At 30.5% G+C, this 13,000-nt stretch overlaps 1 protein-coding gene across 1 annotated transcript in view; it reads right to left on the bottom strand.

Moving 5' to 3' along the window:
- Positions 1 to 8,594, bottom strand: part of LOC139485951 (uncharacterized) — a 55,340-nt gene extending 46,746 nt beyond the window's left edge. The window contains exons 1-2 of the mRNA XM_071270631.1: positions 8,505 to 8,594; positions 178 to 480 (exon numbers count right to left, since the gene is read on the bottom strand). Of these exons, the coding sequence (XP_071126732.1) occupies positions 178 to 433 (256 nt within the window). The 5' untranslated portion in view covers positions 434 to 480; positions 8,505 to 8,594. The remainder of the gene's footprint in view (positions 1 to 177; positions 481 to 8,504) is intronic.
- Positions 8,595 to 13,000: the final 4,406 nt, after the last annotated feature.

Here is a 13,000-nt window from a genome sequence, read left to right as displayed (position 1 = left end):
CTGTTCAAAACGAGGACCAAGGGCTTTCTTTGCAAAACGAGTGTTCTGTCATTTTCACGTAGTCACAAACTGGATCCAGTAAATTTAAGATATATGTAAAACAAAGACAGTTTTCTTGCAAATTTGTGAAAATGAAAACACTTAAATTACAAAAGAAAAATGAAAACCAATACTGACCTGCTTTTAGAATAGCAATATACGCAGTTACATACGCAATGCTTTTATCCAAATAAATTGCAACACACGAATTTATTTTAACGCCTTTGTGAACTAAATGTTTTCCAAGTTTGTCAGAACTTTCATCCAACTCTTTGAATGTTATTTTCGCCCCGCTGTCTTCAACAATTGCAATCTTGTCTGGCGTCTTCTTTGCTTGCTTAGAAAACATTTCATGAAGCAATCCTTGTTGCTCATAGCTGGTTTCTGTTCCCATTGTACAATAACTTTGATTAGAGTTGCATTTGGGTTTTTTTTTTGTCGCTAAAAAAAGTGAAAACAAAAATGTCTTTGAAATATACATGAACTTGGTTATTTAATTTTTGAAATCAATGAATCTCTTTGATGCATATACGAAATAGGTTTTTGTCTTTTTGTTGACACCTGCACAATTCAAGGATCAGTATTTGTTCACAGCCCTTAAGCTTCTCCTATACATCTTTTAATTGTAATTAATTTCTCATGTTATTTAGTTTCAACTAATTTAGAAATAGTCAACGAGAAGCGTTCCTTATCTAACAAGTAATATATTTTCAATTGTATAACGAATTTGTTAAACGAACAGGAATTATTTTTGAGTGTAATGTGAGTACGAAATATTATGGGTGTCTTTCATAGATAAATGAACAATTCTTTTTTAGAAATAATGAAGGTACACAATGAGGATGTTACTACGACATCATTATACAATTGAATACATTTTACAGGATTTTTTAGCAATATTTTATTGATTCTAGTTTACCTTTATACTTATATTTCTATGTTTCGTTTGACTCATTCCTGCATATCATGATTAGTGCCGTTTTGAAAACATATAATTTTATGATGGTAATGGATGGCTGATTTACAAGCATCTGTGCATTTGATGCGTATTAAGACGACAATTAATATGCTAATGTTGAAAAAACTGCTTTAAACCAGATTGACATGTTGAGATATATTTCCTTGCATTTACTCTCACTTAAATTCCATTTGAAATATCTTTCGTAATACTATTAAACATAATATATACAATGCATTTATCATCATACTTCTATGTGACATAATTTATTCTCTGACTCATGGTTATCTATTATAGGCAAACGTGTTCCTTTCGAGAAAATTGTTTTGTGTGCAGGACTTGTTGCAAAAAAACTTAGAAACAGACTTCTGTCTGCAGTTGTGGATAAAATAATATTTCTGAACGAGAGCACACTCAAAGTGCTATGCGATTGACCCTCTGCAACTAAATAGAGACAGTTTTAACGGTGTTTGTACACAACTTAACACTTTTATGAATTTATGACCTAAACCGTTAACCTACTTTTGTTTGTAAATCTGGTATGAAATCTACATTGAATGTAATAAATGTTTATTTGAAACTTTATTATTGTTTAATTTTAAATACAATTTTTGTTTCGTATAAGTGATTTAAATCAACTATTGTGTTGACCAATTATTAGACAAGTCGTAATATAAAAAAAATACTAACTGATACAGATTGTCTGTCAAGTCGGACGTTATTAACACATTAATGATTTAATTGGCCAGTTTTTGATTTGGTTCTTGAACTCACAAACAATAATTTCGATTATGAAAAGTTATTTAATTCGAAGTGGTTGTCCGTTATCCATTGTTCTAGGACTATCAATACGTATAACTAAAGCTCAAATATAGTTTTGATTCATACAGTTTGATATTTCTGTAACAATACGCGAAGATGTCAAACGATGCCATCATATTATAATAAATAGGTTTTTGTGAATTATTACCACATCTCAACAAAAATAAAAAAAATTCACTGGACGTTAAAGTTCTATCCGAGTACTCGCGTACTCGCATGTATTATGACCGAGAACTCGAGTATTAAATGTCAAATCTTTTGACATCCCTACTTACAATGCTTAATTAATGAATGGTACAGATTTGAAACTTTGTTTATCAACCTAATTTTTTTAACCAATATTGTTAACAATCAACAAAATAGTAAACAATAAATTGTCCGGAGAAACAAATAAACGTACACAATCTCTTTGCAGGGGAAAATGAAAACGAAAAAAAAAAACACTCCCATTACAAATGATAATCTCCTCTCTCTCTCGCATCGCACCATATAGTATAATACATTTATTGATATAATTTGTTTTATACCTTTTGTGTACATTAAAACTACATGATTCAAACTTTTCGATTTAAAGAGACATAATGTGTTATGATAATTACTACAATTATACAGTCCTATCACGTCCCATTTTACCACGTGATACTCTACATAAGATATTATTAGAAAGGGAAGTGTATTTCTTTCATAAAAAGTAGGATATTTATTTGTTTTCCTAAAAGGAGTTATTTCAAAAGTATGGTGAGTATAAACATGCATCTGTTTGATATTCATATGTCCCTGCTGATCTTATATATGGGTTGTTTAAATACGCAGTCGCTGGTGCATTTGCTCTACCGTTGTCATATTTTAAATATTATACCAGCTTAGATCGGTCACGAATGTTTATTGGGACTGTATTTCCACACATTTTGTTAACATCTCAACTGTCACCACCTTTGGGAATATAGAGTTGTGCCAGTTCACATAGCAAATAACTGTTTTTATTTTGGCATATCTTTGTAGGCTTTGTGCCATGTTTGGAAATTTCAAAATTGTACCAGCGTTCGCTTAAATTGTATAAATTTCAAGATTTTGATAGAGTCTTAATTTGAATTGACATGATTCATTTGACATCGTGCTATTACCAAGGAAGGACATCTGTTATCCGAAATATCTAACATATTGTTCGTTTTACTGTGTGTTTTTTTTTTGTGATGTTGTACCCGTTTAGACTTGTTATTTATTATATTTTGTAGTGTACTGAATCATAATTATATGATCCATCGCTTCGTAAGATTTATCGTAAGCTACTTATTCAGTCATTCAATAATTATATATAATAATACATGTATATAAAAAAGATTTTTAAAAAATACAAGGATTCTATATCACTTAAATATTTATTCTTTCTGTTCGATTGAGCCATGATTTCAAACACAAATCCACCTCTAGCACACTTGTGGTAATTAACATTGAGGTGCAATTTCCGAGTTATTATCTTAAACTAGAAAACGCTTGTATTAGGCCCTAATTACTAGACGGTTGGGACCATCATCCACAAAATCAATCTCAACTTTCCTTTTGTGGTATTGAAACTTATCTAAAATACACTTCGAAATACGTTAACGACATTTATTCAATAGTGTTTTGAAAGGATAAAAACATTTATCTTTAAACAGTTATACATTTGTGAATAGTTGATTGATTTTTACTGAAACTGTTTGCAGTTAATAATACAGCTATGAAGTCAAACGCTTTTATTGAGCTACATGTATTAAAAACCAGCAAAAATTTCTTCAATAAAATATTTCAATAAATCTAACCGAAAGTGGCTGAATACTAGTATATAGTTTGACAACATAATAATGTAGTATGTTCGATGTTCTTGTATCTTGCATAGTATTTTAAGAACAAAAAAAGATCCACTAACACTGTATAATTCATGTAAATGGTTACTTTTGTTTCTTTTCACATGGTCAGGAAAGTAATTAATTTTCTACTTCCGTGTTGTGATTGGCCACAGTTTACAGAAGGTTTCGGTACCCTTGTTTAATTCAAATGTGTAATTATCACATTTGAGATAGGAAAGAAAACAGCTTTAAATATTTCAAAACAGAGAAAACTTTAATACATGAGCAGGTTGTAATAGTCAAAAGAATTTACTAATTTAAAGTACTTTACTCAAATTTCTGTGAATTCTTCTCAGCAGTAGCAACAATCCTTTGTTTTCCCTACCATAAACTGCTAGTATTTGTTTATGTTTAAGTTTGTTCAAAATCAATTGCCTAATATTTTAAAGAAATTAAAAGAAAAAATTGATTACCTTATGCAATTAAAAATATCGTTCTGAAGTAAATCATTTAGGCGCACTCTATTTATATTGTTGAGACTTCCCTTCCTCTTCCACGAATTCTTTGGGAGTTACAAAAAATCTAGTGTCGTCGCATGTATGCTATATATAGTTCACATGCAACACATTGGTTGTAAATTAAGAACCATATCGTTTTCGAATAAATTTACATTACTTCTTTCAAATTATGAACGTTTTTGGTTAGCATATTTGTAGAGATATCTAACAATAAAAACTGATTCATTGAGTTTTACTTAAGTAATGATGTATGAAAAAGGCCACATTTTAGACATTTAACAATTAAAATTTACGTTTAACGGTAGGATTTATTAAAAAAAAAAAACAGAATACAAATACAAGTTTCTAAACAATTTAGATATTATATCCATTAGTCACATTGGTCTGTTATCTGAATGGTAAATTAAAGATGTTTCCTTCGTGTATTGCATTTAGCTATAGGTCAAATAAGGACATTTTGTTTTCCCCCAAAAAAACAGATTATACAAGTACATGTAAACCATTACGATGGATAATCAACTATACATTGTTATATTTATCGTGGAAATAATAATGACCATACAGCTGAGAGACGTTTCGTCCACGAATATATCACCAGCCTAGTAGTCAGCACTTTGGTGTTAACATGAATAACAATTATATGGTCACTTTTATAAATTTCCTGTTTACAAAATAATGAATTTTTCGAAAAACTAAGAAGTTTTTGATCCCAGGCATAGATTACCTTAGCCTTATTTGGCGTAACTTTTTTTGAATTTTGGGTCCTCAATGCTGTTCAAATTTGTACTTCTTTAACTTTATAACTATATATATATATTATATAACTTGATCTGAGCGTCTCCGATGAGTCTTATGTAGACAAAACGAGCTTTTGGCGTACTAAATTATAATCCAGGTACCTTCAATCCCTACATACCCCCAACAAATTATTCTGAAGGAACACTAGGATATTGAAAATGGGTACCTTGATTCGTTAGACATAGAACATAACACAATAATTTAATTTTGGATGTAACGCGTCTTCTGATTGGCTGGCGTTATTTTGTTATGAGCCCATAGACATAATTTAGTCATGTGACAGTGACGTCATCAACATTTTTTCATGGTTTTCTACGGTTTAAAAAGGAATTTAGAATTAAATTAAAAACCAATTGTTCAGAGAACAATTGAAGGTCTTTCCATTGAAAAAAATGTATTTTAATATGAAAGTTGTAAAATTAAGTTTAAAACGTCATTTCAATCGTCAACTGATAGGTTATTGTACGCTGATTCCAGAAATATATGGTTTCTATACAATATTTTTTTAAATAAGGGAGATAATTTGTTACTTCCGGTTTGAAAAATGTTACTTCCGATAATATTTGAATATTTAATTGACACTGATTCCAAAATGATCTGGTTCTATATACTTTTTTATTAATAAAGTACAAAAAATAGCTACTTCCGGTTTACACAAGGTCACTTCCGGTTGTTTTTTTCAAGGTTAAATGGTTTGATACCTTTTGCCAAAAGTCTCATGGCTATATCATGTATACATATGAGCTAAAAGCAAAGGTCAAAAACTAGAACGTCAAAATAATCTATGACCTTGAGATCAATTTCAAGGTCATAAACCAAGGACCTCAAATCAAAAGACCATAGGTCTTAATAATATTTGGTTAATCAGTTATATCACCAAACGCGTATTTTTAAATACAAGAGGGGAGAAAACTCTCTTTTACGTTTAACGTACTCTTGCAATCAAAATTTATGTGTTACGACATGTCGCAAATAACAATTTAGAAAAAATAATATGTCGATATCTTATACAGTTTCTGGAAATTAGTGGAAATAAGCCAAATTCAAAAATTAGAATATGACCTTGACCTTTGACCTTGACCTAATTTTTTTTTTTTTAGACCAAGGACCTCAAATCAAAAGATCCTTGGTCTCTAGCACTTATGGTTTTCAAGATAGAAATGCAGATCACTTATATCAAATGCATAAGGGGAAATAACTCTCATATGGAGCGTTCATATCACTTCGGTCAAAATAGGACAAATCATGCGAAGGATATAACGAGCAATTTTGTAAAATAAATTTGTCATAATATTTTACGGTTGCGAAGGAGATGCGCTAACAAGGAAAACAGTGTTTGGGGAGATAACTCCTACAAAGAAAAGTATTCGTTTACGCAGGGTAAATTTCAAAAGCGCATAAACTGTTCGATATCATATACCAAATATCTAAGCGACATATTGCGAAACAAATGTTTATCGCAAGAAGAAAATTAGGCGGAAGAAAAAAAAAAAAAAAAATAATCAGAAGAAAAACAATAGGTCTTTCCATAGAAAAGTGGAAAGACCTAATTATAAGAAATGACTGTAATATTTTTTCTGTCTATTCAAAATAACATAAAAATGTGGTGCACACTGTTAAATAACCCGCTACTTATTATTTTTATTTTTTGTTATTTTTGTTGTTGTAATTATTATTCAGTGTGCACCAAATTTATTATGTTATTTCTTCATAGACAGAAAAAATATTACAGTCATTCCTTAAATAAATAGTTATTAACTTCATTTCGAAGAGGCAAATCGTTCCAATTCAAATAAAAGTTGCAATCATTTTTGTTGGATATGTGTGCTCTAATAATGATAATTGTATTTCAGTTTTTGAGATCGACGGTAAATTTCTTGGAACACATTTTATATCAAGATATTTACGAAAATATTTGTTTATTCCCAATAATGTGAGAAAAGTTATGTTATTTCGTCACAATCATTTGTTCATCGACATGAATATCGACGATTGACTAGTAACGCATCCATGACAAAAAAAAAAAAAGAATATTAAAATTGATCTATTTCCATATGTTGTCTTAACTATACATCTAAATAATTATTTAGTTGATTTTTTTTTATCGGATTCGATTTATTGCTTGTTATACTGTGGACATGTATGTGTCTCGCTAATAATACAATAGTTCTGTTTTATCTATATTTTAAGAAGTGAAAAATGCTCTTCTTAAACTGTGTGTTATTGACTCAATAATTCCGGCATCTTTTTAAAAAAAAATCATAGTTTTGACTGAACGTTGAAGTTATTTAATTTTGGTCATTATTGTTATGTTCGTTAAGGATTGAAACGTTCCCAGTCTCGGCATGAAGCATGTCTCTACCACATAAACCAATCGAAGCGTTACAGTTCATAAAACGTTCACATAATTATATCACATATCTAAATTGTTACGTAACATTATGAAATTATATATACACAGGTTCAAATATTTTTAACCATTAGCAAAGACGTAAACAAATTTCAGAATAAATTACTAGTCAGCAAAAAGAAAAGTTGAAATAAAGTATATTACCTTTGCACAAAAAAAAAAAAAAAAAAAAAAAAAAAAAAAGCATCTCAACTAAATAACTAAACATTATTCAATTCAATTTAGAACAATTTGAAGGAACAATCTTAACCAGTATTACATTTGTAAATGATTGAATTTAACTTAAATATTTTAGCGGTCCTGATGGGACGGTATATGTAGTCGAAATAGTTCCTTTAGCATGTTAAGTAAGCTTTTTAAACTGACAAAAACACGTCAATATCTTCAAATGTATCAATTCCGAAGGTTTTAACTGAAAGCGGATGATTTTTTTTCGTTTAACATCAACATATTGAGGTAATATTTCAGTTTTGTTTCTCGTATGATATTTAATATTTCAAAAATTATTACCAAATTATCTTTTATTCGGGTCATAAAAGTAATGATGGCCCGACTTTCTGATTGATTTTGTCCACAGTTGACAGAAGGTTTTTGGCACCCTTTTTTTTACTCAAATGAGTAATCCTCCTATTTGAGATAGCAACACATCTTGCAAAATGGGAGAAATATTTAAATCATCATAATGTTGTAATAGTCAATAGAATTTACAAACCTTCTTTACTCAAACTTCATGCTTTTAATACAGAGATTTAGAACAGATTAATCATGAAAGCATGTCAATTATATAAATGTACTACGATGTCAAACACATGTTGATTTAATGTCTTTTAAACAGTTTTCTTTTTTACTCAAATCAAAAATTGAAAGTTCATTTGTGAAAAATTGATTGGCTTCCTCGTAATCGGAAACCTTTCAAGTTAAGTCAAATGTATTTGGGACAACAATGTTATGTCAAAAAGTCACTCCATCGATCTGATTTTTTTCTTCTGTGTATTCTTCTCAGTAGTGGCAACACTCATTAGTGTTATGCCCTGCCATAAACTGGTAGTATTTTTTTATGTTTAACTTTCACAATATATTCAAAATTAATTGCCTAATATTTGAATAAATTTAAAGAAACAAATGCTTACCCTATGCAAGTGGAAATATTTTTCTAAAATGGAACATTTACGCGATCCCTATTTATACTGTTAACACTTCCCGTTTCTCTTCAAAGAACTGGTGGGGAGTTTCAAGAATTCGAGCGTATTTGCATGTATTATATAATATATAGTACTTGCAACACATTGGTTGTAAATTAAGAACCATATCGTTGTTGAATTACTTTACCCGACTTCTTTCAAATTATGAACGTTTTTGTTTGGCATATATGTGGAGACATTTAATAATGAATGATCAGTAATGCTGTAAAACAAAGGCCTTAATTTTAAACATTTAACAACTAAAAATTGCGTTTTACGATCGACTTTATTAAAACAAAACAGAATACAAAAAGGATTTATTTACTTTTTATTTTTAAAACATTTAAATAAATTAAAAATAGTATATGTATATTGGTCACATTCTTGGTGTCTGATAAAAAGCTCAAATATTCTGTATCTGTTTACCGTTAGGTAGAGGTCGAAAATAACATTTTGTTTTGTATAGATAAATAGCAAAACAACCCTAAAAGAAATAAAAATGTCATTCAGCACAAGTAAATCAATTAAGCGCACCCTATATATAATGTTAAGACTTCTCGTTCCTCTTCAAAGAACATGTGGGGAGTGTCAAGAATTCTAGTGATGTTGCATGTATGATATTTATAGTACAAGCAACACATTGGTTGTTAGTAAAGAATCATATAGTTTTCGAATTACTTTACCCGACTTCTTTCAAATTAGGAAAGTTTTTGTTTGGCATATTTGTAGAGATATTAAATAATGAAATTGTTTTTTTTAAAAGGACAACAAAAACAGAATATAAAACGTTTAGTTTGATTTTTATTTTGAAATTTTATGATAAATTTAAAATACTATATCTATTGGTCACAAATGTCTGTCATCTAATTATCAGATCAAACATGTTTTCTTCTTTTATAACCTTTAACATGTTTAAGCTAGAAGTCAAATATTGACATTTTATTTGTATAAATAAAGAACAAAACAGCCCCAGAAGAACAAACAGGTTAAACAAGTAAAATTAATGTAAGACTTTTTGATGAATGGTTAATAATGCTTCTTAACATCAAATTATAAAAGAAATGATAAAATATTATATTTATCTTGGTTTAAAAGCAATAAAATATCCATATTCTTTTGAATCTGAAATTCTCCCATAGGAACCCTAGGGTATTGATAATACTACCTTGAATCGAAGGACACAGGATATAAAACAAAAACTTTATTTTGCAAAGACAAATCGTTGTAATCATATTTAATGGATTTGTGTGGTTTATTTATAATAATTGAATTTCAGTTTATGAGATTGACGAACAATTTGTTGGAACACATTTTAAATAAAAATATTTATAAAAAATACGCGGGTACGTTAAGGCACTTTTTTTCATTTTTTCCCGTAGTTTTTACCAAGCGCAGATAACTCTATTTGCCTTATTATTATTCATGACGTCATCAAATATATCTCGGCGTCGCAAGGTTACATTTGTCATTGAGATGCCCAAAGGTTTATAAAAGTATTGAAATATGATGCGTTTATCTCATATTGACTGACATTTAACCTCATATTCACAAATTTACGTAAAGTTTATTAAATTTAGCCGTTTTTTATCGCTGATTAGGCCCCGCCTTTTTTGGTTAATCGACCAATCAAAAAATTTCGGGGTCTTTTCGATGCTTGCAGCATGAATGAGTCGAGCACCTGTCTGATTTTTCTACAGGAAGGAATATTCATGCTTAAACGTGAAATTGCTGCAGCTTTGTAGTATTTTTGGCAGACTAGTGGCTGTGGATGTCTAGTATGATCATTTTTTATGTGTAAGTTGTAGTTCAAGCGTATTTACCAAGAATAAAGTCTCATAATGTGAAATTAACGGACAACCACGTGTGACATCGCCAGATAATAATCAGACGACACACCTGTCCCTTTAATATATATGATTACTTCCAACTGTTTTAAGTGAATAAGTAGTATTATTAATAGGTTATTATCATTGATGTGGTTTGAGAGACTCCTTCTGCATTTATCAATGTTTATAGTCACGGACTTCGATGGCGATTTCATATGTGATACACTGATGTGATATCAATGACAATGTGCCGCCCGGCACTTGTTTCTGTCAATGGGTGGTTTAACTCCACACTAGTATGGAAGAAATCACTGATTTTTCGTATGAGTGTTAGATTTTAACCCCCCCCCCCCCCACGTCGTCAGAGACAAGTGACAGAAAACGATAAGATATATTTCTTCCAATTAAGGACCCACAAGGTGCATACATTGTACATGTACATGTAGAGATTACAAGTTTAAGGTAAAAAAAAACATTGATATGTGATGGCAATGACTTGCTCATATAATATATGGCTGAATGAAAATGAAAGCAAACTTCTCTCAAGTTCCTAGCTACATGTAGTCCAGATAACTGTGAAGACTATTTAAGAGGTTTTTCTGGGACGCCTTCCTCCAACGTTCTAGCCAATAAATAACTATACCATTATAATATACATGTAACTCGAGTGGAAGTTTCCATTGGTTTTTGTTTTCTCGTCGACCCAAGTTCTGGGATATTTGACAAACTACTAAAAGCACATAAACATAAACAAGATGTTTATTTAGCAAAATATATATCGTTGAACATTAGTTTACATAAATAAATATATGGTGGTGGCTAGCCTACTTGTGTGAATTAAGGTTCCATATTCGCAAGCCAAAATATGAGCGTCTGCTCATTTTAAATCCTTAAGTGTAGATCGACTGCCCCAAACCAGATGAGTGACGTCATACTAAAAGTTCCTATGGGCCGAAGTTGGGCACATGCAAGAACAGAAAGTATAATTGTAAACCAATTTATTAAGAAGTTTCGGCCATTGGCCTTTTTCACAATTCTTTATTTTCCTCTCAACTACATGGCTGACATTACATTTGTATTTCCTTTTCAATCTTTGAAAAGATAATATAGAACAGAAAGTCACAACAAGAATAATTTATGCATGGCCGGTCTCGGGAGAAAGAGTTGCAGAACTATAAGTAATACTAGTATTAACCTATTTCTCAATATAAATAGAATATAGACAAGTAAACAAAGTGACCACCAATACATACATACATACACGGTCATTGTCCATTGAATGTGCCGCTGGAATAGGCAGTCTGTACCAAAAACATTTTCTGACTTGTTGTAAGAAGACCAGTATTCCAATATTTTTGTCTAAGCAAAGTTGTTTTTATAAAATTTTACTATAGTATAGGCATACATGTAGAACTGGTGGCTTATGGTCCAGAGGGAATAGATACCTTTTTTCTGGCTTAAGAAAAATCAATATAGGTGTGAAAAATCTAAAATATATATGAGGGGGGTAGTAGGGGTCTTGATCCTTCAAAAAATGAAATCCCAAAAATCCTGGGCTTAAAAACATGAAATCCTGAGGTCCTGAAATTTGAAAAAAAGAATTCCCTGATACCGAAAGGGTCACTCGTGAAATCCCAAGCTTAAAAACTCACGATCCCGGATTCCTGATAAAGGTCATATCCCCCCTCATACAGGTATATGATAAGGTCATGTCATGAATGATCCAATTTCTTGTAAATGTACATACATGTATGAAAAGCCCTGTCATTTTTTCTCGGCCAGAAGTCTTGCTGTAAATAAATATTAAGTGCAGAATCTTGGCCCTAAATATTCCATGCGAAACCAAACCAGTGTAGGAAAAGTTTACATTTAAATGATTTTTACCTGAGCAATATCATAGTCTGGTAGTACAAAAAAAAATGTGATTTGACCCTATATGAAAAGGACTTTAAAGGTAAACATTTCTAAGATTTTAAATTTATCATAGGTCTGTTTAACAGAATCCCATTTGCATCCCCTATAATTTAAATGACGGTCTCAAGGGAAATGATTTTTATTATTGTCTTGTAAAAATATAAGTTGTGAAGGCCTTGCTGTGACAGATTTCGCCTCATTGACAGTCATACACCGTCCTTATTTTTCCATATTTATATAATCTTTTAATTGCTACATTTTTTTTCTATGAAATTCTACATACATTATCTGTTCTGTAAATATAAATTACAAACCAGTCTGACAGTCATGCCAGTTGGACATATATTTGATATAAATATAAATAATTTTTTAATAACTGATATTTTCAAAAGTTTGAACGTGTCATAGTTGTAATATATAGCTCTGAGATTGTTTGTTTTTTCCGGGTTTGATATCATTATTTTACCGGGTTTCATTTTATTATATCATGCACCCTGTTGATGCGCTGTCACATAACATCAGAATTCCATGCAGTACAAAATTTGTCTATTTATATGTAATAGATCATTACCTTTCAGAACCAGGGGTAAACCTTGGTTTGATTTTGTAAGTTGAAATCTTAATCTATGAAAAAATTCCATTTGCCTAACTTGTCTTTTAAAAAAAAAACTTTGACATGAACATATCTGAGGGGAGATAGGAGGG

The sequence above is a fragment of the Mytilus edulis genome, chromosome 8, assembly GCF_963676685.1.
Source record: "Mytilus edulis chromosome 8, xbMytEdul2.2, whole genome shotgun sequence".
Classification (NCBI taxonomy): domain Eukaryota; kingdom Metazoa; phylum Mollusca; class Bivalvia; order Mytilida; family Mytilidae; genus Mytilus; species Mytilus edulis.
This window is presented reverse-complemented; position numbering and strand designations above follow the sequence as displayed.